The 19594-nt window shown below is 53.2% G+C and overlaps 3 protein-coding genes; 2 read left to right on the top strand and 1 right to left on the bottom strand.

Moving 5' to 3' along the window:
* Positions 1–14276: 14276 nt before the first annotated feature.
* On the top strand, positions 14277–14668 carry CHC_T00002367001 (hypothetical protein). XM_005713397.1 is given in 2 exon segments: positions 14277–14579; positions 14580–14668. 1 exon segment carries the CDS (start codon positions 14277–14279, stop codon positions 14577–14579), a length of 303 nt encoding a protein of 100 aa, XP_005713454.1. The 3' UTR covers positions 14580–14668.
* Positions 14669–14776: 108 nt separating this feature from the next.
* On the bottom strand, positions 14777–14983 carry CHC_T00002366001 (hypothetical protein). The gene has a single exon (XM_005713396.1). The coding sequence runs from the start codon at positions 14981–14983 to the stop codon at positions 14777–14779; it is 207 nt and encodes a 68-aa protein (XP_005713453.1).
* Positions 14984–15992: 1009 nt separating this feature from the next.
* On the top strand, positions 15993–16247 carry CHC_T00002365001 (hypothetical protein). The gene has a single exon (XM_005713395.1). It carries the CDS (start codon positions 15993–15995, stop codon positions 16245–16247), a length of 255 nt encoding a protein of 84 aa, XP_005713452.1.
* The last annotated feature ends 3347 nt before the right edge of the window (positions 16248–19594 follow it).

The following is a 19594-nucleotide window of genomic DNA, read 5'->3' as shown; positions in this document are numbered from 1 at the left end:
AAAAGGTTCGGTCGACCCCCTGACTCCCGCGAGCCCAAGGTCGCCGGAGAAAAGTCCGTGTCGTACGGACTCGAGTAATCCGAGGGGCGTCACTGATCGGCGGACGCCTCAAGAAAGGGTGAGAAGGAAACGCAAGCGGGGCCAGCCCCGAAATCGAAGGCCCCGGCGGAACGAACTCACCGATAAGGCCGCCCCGAAGGTTGTCGACGGCGTCATTTGCCTTATGACGTCGAAGATTTACAACGTCCTCGGCTCGATAGCCACAGAAGGAAATGCATTTAAACCCCGCACGATCGCCGTTAATACGTGCTCGGGGTATAATCTGGTGAGGAAGGCCGACCTTCCCCCCGATTGGACGCGTTACGTCGTGCACGACGCACCCCTGCCACGATTGGCAGGCGCGAATAGCAGCCCCCTCAAGTTTTCGGCCGTCGTCCGCCTGGCTGTGCGGTTGAGGAACACGGTGTTCCGAATTCCGTTCGTAGTCGCGGACCAGCTCGCCGTGCCGCTCCTTCTCGGCACGGCCTTCATCGATACGCACGTGCGATGCATCGACATCGAGGCTCAACGGATGGAGCTGCGCCAAGGCGGCTCTGTTGCCATTGTCGACGGAAAAGGGGAGCCAACTCCCCGTACAAGGCGTAGCGGACGCCAGACGAGACGGCCCGATGTACGAGAGGAGGCCCTGCAGGCGATCCGAATCGCCCGCTGGGTCACCATCCCCGCGAGGTCGCAAGCCCGAGTGCGCGTCACCACCGCCGGGAGGGGCCTCGTATTCATGGAGCCGAAGCCGTCACTTCAACACCGACATGAAGTAAGGCTGACGAACGGCGTCGTCGAGGTACTGCCAAATCAGACCTTCGACGTCCTCGTCGCGAACTTTTCGCGTCGGGAAAGGCGGCTTCCGAAGCACACCGTCGTGGAGCATGCGACGCGCAACCCCCTCGCGATCCTGACGCCCGAACGTCGCGTCGCCGAGGGGGTCGCACACGCGCTACACCTGACCGACTTGACCGATCAAGTTGGGAAGGCAAGAGCTGGACGACCAAACTCCGATGAGCTAGAGACCGTTAGGAGGGAACAGGTGGGTACGGACGATCGGCCACCTAGAGACCAACCGACAGCAGGAGGCACCGTAAGCCCCCACAAAAAGAATCCCAAAAGCCCACCGATGGATTGGGAAAAAGAGGTGGACTTGTCATACATCGACGATGACAAGCTCCGTGGCCACGTACTCGAGATGTTCCGTAAGCAATCGAGTCTGTGGAGCGGTGCACTCGGAACGATCCGAGCCACGGAGCACCGCATCCCTCTCAAACCGGGAACGAAACCGATTCGTTCGATGCCCTATCGGAAGGGGCCTGCCATGCGCGAGATGGTTGCCAAGGAGGTCAACTAAATGCTGAACGCAGGGGTTATCCAACCCGCGAGCACCCAGTGGGCGTCCCCGGTGGTGCTCGTCCCGAAGAAAGACGGCTCTCTCCGGTTCTGCGTGGACTACCGGCGTCTCAACGCGAAGACCGCAGCGGATTCGTATCCGCTGCCCCGGATGGAAGACTGCATCGACTCGTTAGGAGATGCAGCCGTCTTTACGACGTTGGACTGCAATTCCGGTTATTGGCAGATCCCCGTCGCTCCGGAGGACCGGGATAAGACCACGTTTACGACGCACATGGGCACGTTTCGCCACTTGCGCATGCCGTTTGGACTCAGAGGGGCACCGGCCACCTTCCAACGTGCGCTCGACATAATACTCTCCGGAGTCCGCTGGCAAATATGCCTCGTCTATCTCGACGACGTGATCGTGTTCTCCCGTACGCACGGAGAACACGCGAGGCATCTCGATACCGTCTTGAGCTTACTGCAGAGTTCCGGTATCTCCCTTAAGCTCAAGAAGTGCAGCTTCTTCCGACCGAAGGTGCACTACCTGGGGCACGTCATCTCCCCAAGCAAGTTGAGCGTGGCCGATACGGCGGCCGACGCTTTCAAGACGTTCACGTTCCCGAGGACGTTGACGCAAGTGCGCTCGTTCCTCGGGGCGTGTAACGTATACCGCCGATTCGTTAAGGGGTTCGCTAAGATTGCGCGTCCTCTGACCGACATGACGCGCAAGGATTCGGATCCCGATTTCTATAACCCCACGGAGCTGCAACTTCAGGCGTTCGAGAACCTTAAGAAGTTCATGATCGCTCCGCCGATCCTCGCGTTGCCCCGGCACGGTCGTCCGTACATGATAGACACCGACGCGAGTGCCTACCAACTGGGTTGCACCTTACTTCAGGAGCACGAAGAGCCGAACGACTGGCGGCCCGTGGGGTATTGGTCGTACTCACTGTCCGATAGTGAGCGCAACTACAGCGCTACCGAACGCGAGTGCTTCGCCGTAGTGTGGGCCGTCCGCACACTACGGCCGTACGTAGAAGGCACGAAGTTCACCGTACGGACGGACCATGACGCCCTCCGATGGCTCATGTCCCTCACCGAGAGTTCCGGAAGACTCACCCGGTGGCGGCTACGTCTGGCTGAATACGATTTCACCATTCAGTGCCGCCCCGGGCGCGTGCACCAGGTACCAGACGCCCTGTCACGACTCGTGTCGCCGAGAGTCGCCAACGACCGTCGCCCCAGCGTCGAGGTGGATGACAACATTCCCACCTTCGACGCGGGCACGACCGTTCGAGACGTATCGAACGAGCTCGCGGGCCACGTTTTCATCGCGAGCTGCGACCACGAGGTCGAGCACATCTTCGCGACGACACGGAACCAAGCCAGATCACAAAGAAGGTCGCGCGCCCGAGCGCGCGACGAGCCGAGGGGCGACGACGAAGCCCCCGCTCTCCAAGGACCCAATTCGTTCTGGGAGGAGAATGACGAGTTCGACGCCACCGACATCGAGCGCACCGCAGACCACGAGGCTGGCGCGCACGACTCTTCGGTCGCGCCTCCGCAGGACGACCTTCCGGCTCCTCTTACGATAGAGGAGATTGCCGAAGAGCAACGCGTGGATGACTTCTGCCAAACCGTTTTGGCACGACAGTCAGAGTCCCGGGACTCCGCGTTCTTCGAGGACCACCAGGGGGTGCTCAAACGGAGACAACCCTTCGACCCTGCTATCGTGCAGGTGGTGGCACCTCGGACGCTCCGAGCCAGGCTCCTTCGCCTGTGCCACAACCCGGTCATCGCAGGGCACCCGGGCCAGGACCGTATGTACTACGCGCTCCGTCGCGAGTACTACTGGCCCCATCTGGCCGCAGATGTTGCCGCCACGGTGCGAGGTTGTCGAACCTGCGCGATGAACCGGGTCAAGCTGAGGAAACATCTCAACCGATTGAGATTGTTTCCAGCTACGAGGCCCCTCGAGAGTCTGGCCATCGACATCTTGGGGCCGCTCCCCAAGACGAAGTCAGAAAAACGGTTCCTGCTCGTGATCACGGACCGCGTTAGCAAGCTGACGCAAGTCGTTGCGCTTCGCACGATAACCGCATACACCGTCGCAGTTGCGTTCTGCGAATCGTGGGTGTTTAAGTACGGCGTCCCGCGCACGTTGCTGTCGGATAACGGACCGCAGTTTAATGCCAAGTTCTTCCACAGCACGTGCCGTGTTCTGGGGATAAATAATATGTACGCATCGGCGTACCATCCCCAGACGAACGGGCAGGTGGAGCGATACAACCGAACGATCGCTGCGATGCTACGCGACTACAACACTGGTTTGGTGGTAACCAGAATTTGGGATACCAAACAGTACCAGGGGCACCCCTTCGGATTCCAGATATTTTTATATGGTTGTAAAGCTTAGAGCAGTAGTAGTGATATGCAGGAAACAGAAGTGGACAAACCAAAATAGTTTAGAAGTTATCGTCCAACATGTACTCTCTAAATCTGGGGGATGGGGGATTCTGTATAGGCCAAATCAAAAAAATTATCATACAATTTTACTTGGAAATTGCAGTACAATTTATGTTATATAAAAATTTGATACCTGTTCACAATCTGCCGACAGAATTTAATCCTAAATTGTGTCTGGACTTGCTCGAAGTTGGCGATTGTGGCCCACTTCAAGCCTCCCCGACCCACTACGATGACCCGTATCGTCACGTCCACCCCCCCCCCCCGCGTCGCAAACTCCAAACCCAAGTCAAATTGGGAGATAAACTCCCAGCCGATATTCGTCTGACAGAAAATCAGGAGCTGAAGGTGGACAACCCCCCCTCACTGGTGAGGTCGAACCCATCGGCCGTACCGTTGATTGCACATCCAGCCACTGCCAAGTCAATTGATAAGGTGGTCAATATCATCAAGGGAGTGTGGCTTCGTGATAATACATATTGGTAATTTGTTCCGGCTTAATATGTGCATTTCGTAGATCTAGGAAAGGTTGAAGAGAAATAAAAGTTATGTCTGCCTCGAAGGAACCTTCGCTACTTGCTCACATCCACGAACTACATGTCGGGCCTCAAACAACTAACGATGCAGTATGGTGGGGTGTGCGCTGGAGAAATATCTATGGTAATGCGCATTTGTGGCATATATATTGCAGTAGAGAGACTGGAGGCAGTCAGATGCTCTTTTGCCAGTTACTGCTGTAGGCTCAGCTGATATGAATATCTTTGGTCAAACCCAGGGTGCGTCGCAACCGGCCTTTGGTACTGCTGCACCCACGTTTACCAAAGTTTACCAGGGCATTGCACCCTCACTACCGTATCTGACTGCGTCAAGCTGACCACCGAGTAGCGGAGGCCACCCAGCATATCACGCAACTCCAAGAGCCTGCCTAATTTGCCTCGCCGCTGCTGCGCTGATCTCTTTCGATTTCTTCAACTCCGAAAACCTGGACAAAACAGTTGCGACACTGATAAACTCTGTCCACGGTTTCCTGATGTCATGTAACCCAGAGGGTGCATACTTACCTGTCCAGGCACATTTACCATTGTACACTTCCCACCAATGGATGGTGAGATCCGTAGTTACGCCTTCATCGTCCTTGTGAATTGATATGACACGCCCGACCCAGAACGGGACGGTTTCTATAGAGCAAGAAGAACCGCGTACCGCTACGAAGTCATTACATTCGTATTCGAGGTCTTGCAGGGGTTGTTCTTCCATCTCGATTTCAACTTCATCATGTTCAATTTCGTCTTGCAAGCCATCAACCGCATCAGTAACTGTTCTATACTTTCCCTTCATCTCAAATACGTCGCGCAGATTCCAGTGGAATCTCTCCAGTCTTGATTCATACACGCGGTCGCGTAGAAGCCGTAGCTGGGCTAACTTTCTCCTGTCATTCACTCGTGTCTCCTCAGACACAAGACGGGTGTTGATTTTATCAAGATCGTTAGGACATGTGGCTTCGGTCGGTGGTGTTTTGGCAAGGTCAGGTGCAAATTTCAGGAAGCCTCCGGTGCACTGCCCAACCTTGAGAGAGCCCCAATCGTCGTTACACCCAACCCGCGCGGAACATGCAGTGTTAAAAGAATTGCCACGATACTCTGGGATCCCCTCCACACGGTGAAACTTGAAATATCGAAAATGGGAAAACCGTTGAGGCTTTTCCAAACACCTTTCTTGGTCACACAGCCCAGAGAAGTTTATAATCTGGCGAAGATCAGCAACGTGAGGGGGAGGGTTATATGCCTTCCCGAGCTCAGTGATCAGGTCTTCCAGAGTTATAGCCTCATGATGCCTGAGCCGGCGAGCAGTGCAGCTGAACGCCTGGTCTATGTCAGAATGGGTATGACCAATTGGTAGAAACGACACAAAGACTTCTTGAAACACCCCCCATGCAACCAGGGATTCCATGTATCCGAAGAAGTATCTGTTCTTATTTTCGCGAGTGCAATTGTCCACCTGCACGAACAGGGTGTCCGGGAGTGGGCCCTTCTCAGCCTGTACCATCAGCGTCCGATGAAGAGCTTCTAGTACGTGATTCGCGCCTGTCTCATATTCATCTGTCATAGTGAACAGGGACAGATGTTTCACGGGACCATGTTCAAGCAGTCCAATTAGCTTAACTTTGATACTGTGCCCCTTTGTGTGCTTAGTATTGAAGAGGAAATGCGGCAAACCGAAGGCGGACTGGTCGGCACCGTCCAGAATGATAGAGCAATACTTAGCAGGATACAGTCCTGCTTTATCACACTTCTTCTGGTACTCGCGCCGCTCCGCTGCAACCATATCGTTGTGAGTGGTTTTTCGCTCACGAAGTAGCCGAGTTGCTGACTCATCGGTACCGGCTTTGGAGAGCAGGTCTCGGATGAGATCGCATTCGGAACACACTGTGAACCTATGCACCCTCCGCACCTTGATGTTGGGCACGTGCTTTTGCCATGTCTCGTAAAAATAGCTTCGCGTGGGTGGGGCGCGCGAATAGAGGCGACTGAACTCAGAGAAGAAGATGTCGAAGACCTGGGCTTTTTGGAAATAGGGCAAGTGCTGTTCGTTTCGGTCGGGCATATGGTCGGCTGTGCTTTCTGAAAGACGTTCAAGGAAGCATATGACCGCGTCCCGTTGATTAGCTTCTGAGTTTCTCACAGTAGAAGTCAAGGAAGACCTCCTCTTGCTAAACGGTGTGCCTTTAACAGAGCCCTGGAAATCCCTAGAAAACTGCAGGGACTTCTCTAGAAACTTATAACACACCGCCTTTCCATCGAAGAAAAACATCCCTGAGTTATCTTCCAACAAGCCCTCCAGATAAGCTCGTCTCCCCGCCCTATTCAGCAAAGATACATGTTCCACTTGAGCCTTGACGTATCGAGCGTCAACTTTGTAAAAACAACGGCGATGGATACAACATTTTAACTTATCCACCTCCATGTTTTGGAACGCATCAGCGTGGGCACGGCGTCGTTTAAGTAACACACTCTCCACACCCTTGCCGCGACGGCGACTCTTGTACGTGTATACTCTCTTTTTAAAAGGTGATGTCTCGCTGTTCGCAACACTGCGACTGGCCGGACTTCGTTGCGATGGGGGTCCATTTTTCGTTCGAGTGTTAGAGGGCGGAGGGGGACGGTACTCAGCGTCACTACCAGATTTAGACAACTCATCTTCATGTTCCAGTGTTCGATATTCTGCGGCATTTGGCGTAGCTAGAGCATCTTCTTCTTGCAGTTCGGGTGGTGAAGATTCTGCTGCATTTGGGGTAGCTGGAGCTACTTCGGGTTCCGCAGCTATCCCTCGGGCTGCAATTACCAATGAGCGGATGCTCCACAATTTACGCTGCACTGTACCGGAATCCAGCGAAACACTTGATGACCGCCTTTGGGGCGATCTTCGTATCGCTGTGGTCGGGCTGGGTTGATTTCGCATGGTAGAATCCGGGAGACATGGTGAAGTGTGTCGGATGGGAACATTAAAGAGTTGCGTTGTGTCTGGCGGCGTTGAGAGTGGTGTGTGTGAAGTTGCTGGCGTCGCAGAAAGGGCGCGACGCTTCCCGTCTCGCAATCCTGAGCTTTGCGAGTTCTGAGCAGTGGGTGAGGCATCTGTTGGCGGACAACCTCGTTTACGACTGCTCCTTGGCGTTTGTTGGGGATTCACAGGGCGGGACTCAGGGGTATGTAGAGTGGTTGGCGTCGCGAGCTGCACGCGACGCTTCCCGCTTCGTAGTGGGGTGCTTTGCGAGTCCCGAGCAGTACTACGCGGTGATGTGCGTGGGGGAGCCACAGTGCGGGACTCAGGGGTATGTAACGGTTCACCATGGCTCGAGCTACTCGCTTGTGCAATAGAGCGCTTTGCACGAGTCGTACGCCTAGTCGTAGTCATTGGAATGGTTCTGAGATGGGTTGTTGCCCCCAACAGTTCAGATGGGTTGTTGTGGATTGAGATGGGTTGAGGAACTTTATCGCGGAGACCAGGATGGTACCCTCTTTACCTTTTATATACTGGAGCGTGTATCAACTACAAGCACTGCAGCACGAGAATTCAGGTGATGGTGGGTGCAGCTCCACACGAGCAGCAGCGATACTGTTCTGTGGAACAGATAATGCCTGCTGGATGACCAGTTTAGCTATCCGTGAATACTGATATTCACTGAGCAGGTACGCCGAGCTATGAATGGTTGGCTGCTGTCTCTGCGCTACCATGAAGAAGCCTGTAATGGAAGCTTTACAGATCTGAGAGAGCGCTGTTTGAAACATATCTGAATCAAATATTTGGGAGATTGCACCCAAATCATATGTCGCACTAAATTTGATACGCAATGTTCACCATGTCCAAATATAGATTTTTCATTCCACATTTCAAGAGAACAGTTATGCATTACTGATATTTAGTTTTAGGTTCTCAAAATCATGGCACGTTTTCTGCTGTCCCACACGGCACAAATTCATGATCGCCATTGACGGACAGCACACAATCATGATCGGACAGTTCTTTCCGTTGCAGCCTCAACCGCAATGTAAATCCGGGAGATTCAGGCTATGAATGAGTAGATAAAGTGCTCCTGGCTGGTAACGCAATTAATATTTTAACCCTTGCCTTTAAGTCCCTTCCTACCGCGACTAGAAGAAAGCAGGTAGACGGGTTAATCTGTTCCTTGTTGCGAACAAACCGCCTGGTAACTGAGACACGCATCTACAATTTCAGTACAAATAGTATGTACACGGCAAGCATATCGGCAACGTTTTCGATATTATTGATTGCTTCTCCTGTATTCAAAGAGATTGTTGATAACCTATCCTGCCCTCAAGAAATATCTAATGTATCCAAACAAGCACTGTGTTCAATTGTACAGAACCTCAGTTTGTTTAGCAAACTTGTCAGCAAGACATACTGGTATCCTAAGTTGCATGTGGATGGATTGGAGCAGGTGAAAAGGTACAATCGTGAAGATGGCACGGCGCATATGGCAGACTTGGAACGCCATTGCAAGATGTACATACGAAACTGCAATGACCTTTGTCGAAGCAGTACTATGGCGGGGAAAGAGCTGGACAAGCCGAATATCCATCGGCTTCTAGAGCTTTATATGCATTCTATCCCTGCAATGGGTCACGTGCAGCACTTCGCCGAACTTGTTTTCGAATGCGCTCACCAGCCCCTTAAGCAGGCCATGGCAGATTCCAACGGTCATGACGCCCATATACAGGGAATGGATCACATTATTAATAACGATTGGAAAAAACGGCTTTCATCTGCTCTTTATTCTGTAGACGGCAGTTGTGAAATGGAAGGCAAGGCAATCTCTTCAGTGGTCAATCTCATTTGCGGACGAAGAAGAGACGTACATAACTATGTAACGAAAACGAACGGTGAGGCAGAGAAGGCTTTGAGTATTATTAGAAATGGGTTGTTGAAGCACGTACTCGGAGCTCCATCTACTACTATTAACAACAACCCGAGAAGGGCGGAATGGGTCCTAAGTGAACGTACGGTAGATGCTGAAGGTTCATTCCATGCGACTATGACTTGTATTGCTGCCGACTTCATTGTAGAAGCGGGTCCCAATGACCCCAAATTCTTCGAAAAGGCATGTCGAATGAAAAAATCCCTGTACGGGTTTGGAGTTGTTACATCGCATTCAAGACCGCACGACATGCTCTCGAAAGGCTCTGCAGTTCAAGCACTCGTGTTCGATGACGAACCGCAAATTGTACCTACACCTGCGGAAGATGAAAGAATTGCTTACATTGATGAGCTGCACGTAGCTTACTTTGCAATCGAAACATTTATGAAAATGCAGGATGCATATCAAGAGACACCTTTCGCTGTTGTCAAGAAATGCCAGTTCACTTCCGGATTTATTTATGTTGACGTCCACAAGCCATTTCAATTCTTGAAGCTCACGGACTCTGTCCGAAGAGTTGGACTAGTTCACGCCTGTCACAGTGACCGTACCACACAATGTCTTAAACCCGAAGAGAATAATTTGAGTTGCACTGCCTCGATCATGGAGGGGAATATTTTCTACTGCTTATCCAGGCACGACGGTTACCCTCCTCGAATGGCTTAGTTCTCCGCATGTGTTCCCTGACTTATCGCTGCGTTGAAAATCGGAGCGGCCGTAGTTCCGGATGAGCAAGGAGTCGCCAGTGATGACCATCGCGAGATTGCAAAGCGACTAGTCGAAGCGCAGGCGCTTGAGAGACTGGAGAGCGTTGTCGAAGAGGAAGAAGCAGAACCGGCGGACAACGCTAATCCCCAATTACCCGAAGGCAATGAAGTCGCCCGGAGATTGGGGGGTGGAACAGAATAAAAAGCTGCTCGGAACAGAAGAAAAAAAGCGGAGAAGGAAGCAGAGTCGCAGCTCCGTGTTGAGGCGGAGCAGGCCAGCATCGCTACATGCGCACCGAAGATGCGTACAACGCACACACCAGTAATTCGCACAACCACGCTTGCACGCGGCAGCCCGACTTCCTTAACACCGAGCTCGGTGTAGCTCTTCAGCGCGACGAGCCGCAAGCGATAGGGAGTTTTCCAAGGAGCCACTTGTGATCATTCGCGCGCCGCACGGCCCGTGCGACGTGCGGCACGGGCAGACGACGAGGGCCCAATTAAAAATAGATGAATGAAGTCATTGTAGAGACAGCCAATTAAAACAAGTAGCACACATAAGTTCCACTCTCCGATGTCGTTCGACATTTCCGATCTCCCGACACAATATCGCACTACCGCTCGTAACCTGCACCCATCTGCAACATTATCTGGCCTCCATGACTCCCACTCACTGCGCCTCCCACGGCTGAATTCTACATCTGAGCGGGAGAGGAAATCCTCTCGATCGTTTCATGCAGGATGGCGACCAACAAACCCCACACAGGCTCGCTCACGGCTGGGAGCTTGGCAGCAATTACTCACCATGTATCGAATGTGTTTTCTTCTTCTCGGTTTCTTCACGCTATACTACTTCATATTTGCCAAACATCACTACCACGACAGCGAGATGCGTGCTATTCACGCCGATGTCGAAAAGCTTCTCCGTGAAACCAGCAATTCCATCCTCAGTGATAACCTCGTAGAAGCGGTACTTCCTGACAGGTTTAACGAGACACTCAATCATAATCTCAGTACGCACAGATTTCAAACTAACACGCTCTTCTCCAGAGTTGTCTTCAGAATCCGTCCCATCGTTTCCAACCTTCATTGATCTGTACACATCCCAGTCCGCATCGTCCACCCCAAACGTGTCCTCCTCCACATTTTTCTTCCCACGCCCTCTCCCTCGTCCCCTCCCCTGGCCCCTCCTTCTTCCCTTCCCACTTCCTCTCTCGCGCCCCTTTGAGTTCCCTCGCCCTGGGTCTTCGTCGAAACCTGCATTGCTTCCTGCTTGTTGTGCCAACAACCTCATTCGTTCCTTTGCAGCCTGCCACCGCCGATCCCACCTCGCTTCGCGCGCGGCGTCCTTTCGATTTAAACGCTCAGCTAGCTCATCTCGCTCCGTTCGCAGTTCGGTCAGATACTCTTGTGGCCTCTCCATGCCCATCTTCTCTATATCCTCAGCCTTCCTCTACGCTTCCGCCTTCGCCGCGAGCTTGACCCTTTCCCCCGTAACCGTGCTTCCGTAGCCCCGCAAAGCGCGCGCTCGTGCCGCTTTTGCTTGAGTTACGGCGCGCTCAGCTCTGACATCGACAGAAGCTCGTCTGCTCGTACGCGCTTCTACCACGCCACCTCCGCTGCCCTTGCCTTTCCCGCGCTCAATTTGGCACGTTCGTCATCCACGAGCAGCTGCCGCTTGTCGATCTCTTGGTTCAGCGCTGTCGACGATTCCCACTGTCCGACGCACATGGAAATGTAGTACTTGTCCTCATCTATATCCCTCATATCTTCAATACACAACCTCCTCCAGTGTATACGATGTATCCACTGGCTCTGCCTCTGTCCCCGACACATCCTTATCCCTTCCGCCGGCTCTTGACATCTTCCACCGTGTCCACTGGCTCTGCCTCTGTCCCCGACACATCCTTATCCCTTCCGCCGGCTCTTGAATTCTTTTTATCCTGCATTAACTTATTCAACCTCCTCCTATTATCAATTCTCGCCTCCTCCTCCGCGCTCGTCGCCGTCTTATCACTCGCCTCCCCAGTTTCCACCTTGACTGTCTTTGACACTTCGTCAAAGTTATCTGGTTCCTCTCTAATTTTCTTCCACTCGGCATCATAGCATGGCGCATGCGGGCGACATACGGTGGGGTTTGTAAGATTGGCATGGAGGAGCCTGAGAAGGCGGCCACAATGTGGACGACACGAGATCGAAGATGAAGTCTTGCGAGTTGAGATGAGAGGGCGGGGCGCGGGGCGCGGTAGGCAGAGGGGACGGTGAAGGGGGGTGGAGGAGGGTCGATCAGATACACATCAGGGGGTGGGCGGATGACCTCTTTTTGCTCGACCATGGCGGGGGATGTGCGTGGTATTTGGGGTAAGTCGGCAGGGTTGCGCACCACTTCGGAATCTGGTTGCCGAGAGAAAGGACGGGACGAAGCCCCGTTTGTCCTTTGGTGACTTCGGGAAACAAAACTTGGGGGTCTTGCCTGCCACGTGTAAAAAAAGACGAGCGTGCTTTTTCATGACGAATTCATAGTGACAGGAAGCCTTTCCCAAGGCTCAGACTACTGTACTGAAATGCAGTCTCTGGTACCTGGGATACTAATTGAGGTCCTCTGGGACATCGAATTAACCAAAGGGGAAGGACGAAGGCGAGGTGAGAGAACGCTTGCATCCGTCTGGTGGCGGGCAGAGTTAGTAACTAAGGAAGTGGTCGAGGGAAGAGTGAAAGGGAAACTGAAATACGTGGCAAGGGAGGGGTTCGATGAACAACAAGCGATGGTGTGGATTCTTCCTGATTATATTCGCTTGGTGGAAGATGACGCCACTCAGTTGCGGTGGCGTTATTATGAGTGCTCAGGACAGGTGAGCTATGAAACAGACGGAGAAATTTTTAATCGCCAGAGCGAAAATGGAGTTGGTGATGGGGAGGCGGTACAAAATTTGCGAATGTATAGCGTGGAGGGGAAAGTGGCTACGCTTTTATCTCGAGTTGAAGAAATCGAGCGCATGGTTGTTGGCCAGTTTCAATTCTTTTCTCGGATCGGGTCTGGATCAACGGCAGAACGGCAATGTGCACGTCTCCTAAATACTTTGAGACAGAAAACATTGGTACTCATCCAGAAGCCGGTACCAAACTTCAAACCGCGACAAGGGGATACGGAGCAGGACACACACTACGAAGAGAGCTCTACCGGAAGCATTCGTTCAGTGGTAGACTGCACCTTGGAAGAGTATGAGAACTTGGCCCGCGCTGTTCATTCGTTGTCCGATTCTGCCCAGTTCAAGCCCTCGTTCCAGGAAACCCAGTCTCTCGCAGCGTGCACCGAGCTCGCAGAGATAATTTTCCCATCATGCAAAGATTTGTGCACAGTTATTGGCATAAACTCTGTCGCGGACATGAGAAATATTGTGCGACGGAGGAAAGGAGGAGGAAAAGAAGGAACCGTGCATGAAGCGATTCGCATTATGGGGCTGTATGTCGCAGATGAGACCGATGAGAATTCGGCGGCGGCACTGCTGGTGGGAACATGTATGCCATACGTTCGTCGCAAGGCGACGGTCGATGCCCTTGTCCGAAAGAGCCGAGATTTCGATTTTCGAAGTATGTCGTACACTCACCCTCTCTCACGTTCATCACTTCAAGCAGTTGACCTTGTAAGCAAGGTTTTCGCGGTAAGGCTTTCAGCCACACCGAGCGAGGTGTCGGAGGACGAGGCTGTAAAGACTGTTTTCTCGGAGTTGAAAACTTTCTCTTTCCGGTGGCGTCCGATGGTTCCCCCGAACAGTCGATTCTGGAGTACAGCTACATCCGTTTCTGAACACGTTTGCGGGTCTCTCGAAGTTGAGCTCCCCTACTTCATTATTAGAGGCTTTCAGGCCGTGTCCGAAGTCAGCTATTTGGTTACAGATGAGTACTTGACGCACGTATTTTGTACAAAGGGTCAACCACACATGAGCACCTAGTCACGTATGTCGTCGTAGACACATCTATGAATTGTGAAAGTCTCAGAGACTTCAAAAAGTTGTCGAACGTTTCAGTACAAACGCGTTAAATGATTCAGTGCAAGGCCATTTGGTAATTTTTTTTGTGGTTGAGCTCTTACATGTTATGACATGGAGCTCCTCCGACGCTGGGATATCCTGGCGGTTGGACATGATGCGAGCTGGGCTCTTACTGCGAGGCGTGCGGGTGGTACGTCTGATCGTCGAGACGTCTGATCATCGAGACCTGCCTCGGCGACTTTGAGGGCTCCTTCTTTTACCCTTCCCTTCACGCTAACGCCCCGCTTTCGGCCAATGCTACAGAGCGGTATAGAGCTAGCGGGACAAAATTTGGATGTGAGCTACGTCAGTGCTCTTAGTTGGTACCTTCTTAGCATGTTTGGGAATGGTGGTTTGCTCTCATTAATTTCGAAAGGACACTCTGATGACTTCGTCTTTGTTCCAAGCTTTGCCTCGCAAATTTCACTCAATATGGCACCTGACAAGGTTTTTGCCCAGGAAAGAGAAGCTCTTGGCAAAATCGTCCACAAACACACTATGGGCCAGGAAGAGGACGCACTTCTGATGATTGACCCGGAGTCGTTTGCCGTTCTCTAGACTTTAGTTTGTTATATTTACACGAAGTCCAATCAACCAATGCTTGTTCTCTTCCTCAAATGTACAATACAGCCTTCTACCACCGCAAACTACTTCCAGTGCTAACATGTGCCCAGATTTTCGTTGAAGGTGCGTCCCTTAAAATGGTTAGGGCTGGTCAGTGGCGCGCATTGCGCTACAGCCAGAACGCCGTTGTATTAAATGATATTCAAAAGCTCTGAGCGTTCGTATCGTTCTGGCCCGTATTCGTCGTCGTCTTCCTCGAGCAAGGCACATCGCATGCTTGGATAGAACGGGACAAGACCCTCTTGTGCGTAAATGTAAAGCATATTATATATTCGCCAGTATACTTCCCGTACTTTCCGGGCAGGATGAAATAGCCCTTGCAGGACGTAGAGGAGCATAGCCCTGGACCCAGGGCAGCCGTAAGACCCTGTATGGCGAACATCACAGCGTTGATTACATGGGGAAGCCTCTGTGGCAAGGACTTCGATTGCATAAGGGCAAAACGCTGGGGGCTTTCTTGAAAGCGATCGGGTTCATCATCCCATTAATGGATCCCGAATACGCCAATTACTATGCGAGGGAGGTGACAACGATTCTAATACGAGAGTTCCGCTCTCCAGAGGAAGAAATGAAGGTGATAGTTCTGAAAGTTGTGATGCAGTGTGTGTCTTGTTCCGGTGTTGAGCCAAAATATGTCCGTGAAGAGATCGTTCCAGAATATTTTCGATGCTTCTGGATTCGACGGATGGCCTTAGATCGGCGTAACTTTCGGGCGGTTGTCGACACAACATTGCAGATAGCCATCAAGATTGGGGGGGCGATGTTATCGCGCGATTAACGGACGATTTGAAGGATGAATCTGACCCGTACCGACGAATGGTAGTCGAAACAATTGAGAAAGTGACGGAGAAACTCGGTCTTTATGACGTTGACAAGGGACTCGAATCTCGCTTAATAGATGGACTTCTATACGCGTCAACCACACCCTCGATCTCATCCAGACCTGCCTCGGCGACTTTGAGGGCTCCTTCTTTTACCCGGGCCCGGAGCCCTCGTTCGTCGACATCTCTGTAAGTCCTCATCACCTTTGTCCTCGCTTTTTTTGCTTCTCCAAACAATGCCCGCCTGATCCTAACACCCCTTCCTCCCCAGCCACGATCTTCGAGCGCGCCCGCTCCTCTCTCAAGTTCTGGCGCAACCTGGAGCTAGCCGACGACCGCCCGAACCTACGCCGCTGGTTTGCCGCGCGGGACGCCTGGGAGCCCGCCACGTACCTGCAGAGCGACGACTGAACCCACATCGGCGCCCTGCCGCCGCAGATCGGTCCGGTGTCCTTCCTGCGCCCGCGGAGCCCGGTGTCGCTGGCCGTCGAGACGGCCCGCGGCAAGCACGTGCTCAACGATAGCCATGAGGGCGCCCAACACCGTAAGCAGGCCGCCAACGCCATCTGCCGCAACCACGCCGCTGTCACGAAGGACGCCATGCGCGGCGTCAAGGGATGCCCGGACGAGTTTCATAGCGTCACGGACTTTGCTTTCAGGGTGCTTAGCGAGGTCCTGTTGGACCCGTCTAAGCTGGAGGAGGCGGAGATCCGGGTTAGGGAGACTGTTAAGACCGAAGAATGGGTCATGCTTGGACATGCTCTTCGGTTTGAACGAGTGAGATGCTGCTCGGAAAAAGTTGGGGGATACATGGTGGTGCAATTCGTTCATTCATTGGGTGACTATGGAGGTAGGATAAACTATATCGGTTCCGCCCTGTTCACTCTTGCCGACATGAGCAGCCGAAATGATTTTTTCGAATGCTGATCGCACCCCTCATGCGATTTTCCCGAGTGATGTCCTCCACTAGAACGAGCTCCGACTTTTTCACCTGCTCTAATACTGCAGCTTCTGATAGTGAAGGCGTGCGATTGTTGGCATGCAGCTTAGCGCGTACTGCTGAACCCGTCTTGACACTGGTCGTGCAAATCCGAACTTTACGTAACCTATCAGGGCAGAAATGTTAGTCTAGCATTCCCGCCATATCATCATCGTCACTGTCGAAATCATCTTCCAAATCTTCTGTTTGATGTCTCCACTCATTGGTGCCGCTTAGCACAGCGCTTTCGCTGCTGTCAATGTCTTGCGGTGCAGAAATGTTTAATCTGGCGAATGTCTCTTTGGAGATTTTCAACACCCCACTGATAACCTTCTCTTTCTCCGATCTACCCGGTAACATCTCTCGCAGCGTGATTTCGGGTATCAAAGATTGGCTCCTCTCACTTGTCACGTCACCACTGACAGCTGTTGCCTCATCATGCGTTGCCGTTGTACTTGAAGGATTGTAGCTCGCCCGAACAGAGAACAATTGCCTCAGAAACCGAGCAATCCGATAGATTGTTCGAAGCATTGACGCATGTGATCCAAGAGTCATTTCCTCACCACAATGGCAATAGGCGCAGACGAAGCGCAGAGCAATTCGCAAGATGTTAATGTTGCGCTTGATCTCTGTGACACGGTTTTCGCCGTTCGAACCACCAGTGACGGTGACCTGATAAGTCGCCTGTATCACCAGGTCTTTGCTTTCCGATATAAGAGCAGCCAGAAGCTTCCGATTGGTGACGGATGTGTGTGTATCCCACCCTACAGTAGTGTCAGGGATCTCGGAAGCGGGGACGGATTCCGCATCACTGTGCAAAAATCGAAAGGTGGGTGACGAGTGCGAGCGATGGAAAGAGTCATATTCACTCCAGTTAACCAGTAGAAAGAGGCCGCTCTCGAACATTTTGACCTTTGAGCGATCCCGAGAGATTCTCAAACAGTCGTTAATAATAGTGACGATCCTCTTGCATATGAACAGATGTTTGCGCCTAGTCGGGCAGGAGGGATCCGGAGGTAACTCGGCCTTCACGCACTCGTGATGCATTCGCGCGGTGTGCAGCGTTTGCTTGTCCAAAACACCTGGTTGCAGCCAAGAAGGCTTCGTAGAAACAGAAACATCAATTCCATTGCGGTCAGCATCCCTATCAATAAAGGCTTTGGTTGTTGTAAATTCTGCCGCATATGCTCGTATACTTTCGTCGGAGAGATTTCTTGCGTTCATCACCGCACGTTTGGCTGTACTGAAGCGAAAACTTGCATGCTTTTTGCCCAGTCCGTGTTTGAATTCTGAACGAGATTTGTTATGTTTGAGCCCGAACAAGAGGACGCTGACGACACGCGATGTCATCCGGGGGTCATCCTGGTTATTGTGATAGACATCCATAAACGAAGATAGAGTCTGTGCAAGCGATCTTGACACGGTATCCGCGTTCACTGCCGCATTGATTTCGATAATAACTGTGGGGTTGTCTTTGAGAACGTCCTTTTCCAGGTTCTTAGTTGCACCTTTCCGAGACCCTCCCTGCACCCTTGATCGAGATGGTATTCGCGAACTACCTGCAGAGCTTTGAAGAATGAGGAGTTTGATGTCCTCTAAACTGGACGCCGTATTGGCATTGCTTTTCACTAGGTCCGATAATGTGGCATTGCAGCTGGCCAGCTCTTCTGCCAACCTCTTGTGCATTGCCACTATGGATCGCTGCAACTCAGTGCTCTCAAGCGCGGATGAATTCGATCGGGGTGCGTGCAAGGTAGGGTTCGAACGTGCAACAGGCTGTAACTCGGTGCTCTCAAGCGCAGATGAATTCGACAGGGGTACCCGCGCAGTAGGGTTCGAACGTGTGGCCTCAGTCTGAGAGGGTCTTAGTCTTCGACGCTTCTCGGCGCTTCCAATTCCGGCCTGTAATGGCAATGGACGCCTCTTATGCGCGGACACTGTACGTCGCAGACCCATGTTTCCTTGTGCTTCTTTTTGGGGGCTGGATGATGGCGAAGCTATGACTTGGAATGAAGGTCCCACAGAATCTGTCCGAAATCGCAAACGGGAAGATCTCCGCCGTGTCTTATCTGCACCCGAAGACGCTGGTGTGTGTGATTGAAGGGAAGAAGGTTCTGTAGTGTGAAGAGGTTGGCGCGGTGATGAAGGAGGCGACGACGTGTCTGGAGAAGGAGGTCGGTGAGATGCGAGAACGGCTGATTTCGCGCGAGGGGGTAACGAAGATCGCAGATTTGATGGAGGAGGACAAGTGGTGCGTTCGGAAGTCGAAATGTTTTCCTGGGGTGTGAGGAGTGCCTTCGAAGTTGAAGGGATGTTTTCGGAACCACTATGCGTAAAACGACGTACATACCGCCTGGAAGAATTGCCCATCACGTTGGGAAGCGCGGCAAACTCGAACTGCGACTGTTTGTGCAGATCACTTAACTGTTTCGCGGGAAAACATTTTTCAGAAGTATGTATTAGTTGATTGCAAAGACAGCTTCTACCATGCCCGCCACTTCCACCATTCGCACGCTGCGCCGCCCGCGCGCGCCACCCCCGGGGCCGATGTGCCGGCGCTGCGCGCCCGCGCCGGCCTTCGCGTTGCCGCCGCCGGTCTTGGTGGGCGTGCTGGCGGTGGTGTCCGTGTCGGTGACGCTGGCCTTCAACACACTTCTGCCGCCGCGCGCGCGCGTCTCGCTGCCGCGCCTAGCGCGCCGCCTGCGCCTGCTGCTGCCGCGCGCGTCGCGCCGCGCGTCGCGCCGCCCGCCGCCCGCGCCCGCCGCCCGACCCCGTGGCCCAGCTGGACGGGCTGCGCGCACGCGCCGTGGCACAGCTGGACAACGAGCGCATCGCCTCGGCCGCGCGCCTCTCGCACGACGACTTCGTCACCCTGCCCGGCCTCCAGCGCCGCGAGCTGCTCGCCACCGCCTTCGCCGAGATCGCCAACGCCCCGCCGCACAAGCGAGCCCCGCCCGCGCACACGGTCGCGCCCGCCGTCGACGCTTCCACCCCCGCCGCAGGCGATGGCCGCGCCGCCGTCAGGCCGGCGCGCTTCTTCTGGAACGCCGCCGAGAGCGTCAACGGTCGCGCCGCCGCGCTCGGCTTCGTGCTTTGCTTCGCAAGGGAGGTGCTCGAGCCCGGACATCCGTCGCTTGTGGACCAGGTCG

The sequence above is a fragment of the Chondrus crispus genome, genomic scaffold (assembly GCF_000350225.1).
Source record: "Chondrus crispus Stackhouse genomic scaffold, scaffold_136, whole genome shotgun sequence".
Taxonomy (NCBI): domain Eukaryota; phylum Rhodophyta; class Florideophyceae; order Gigartinales; family Gigartinaceae; genus Chondrus; species Chondrus crispus.
This window is presented reverse-complemented; position numbering and strand designations above follow the sequence as displayed.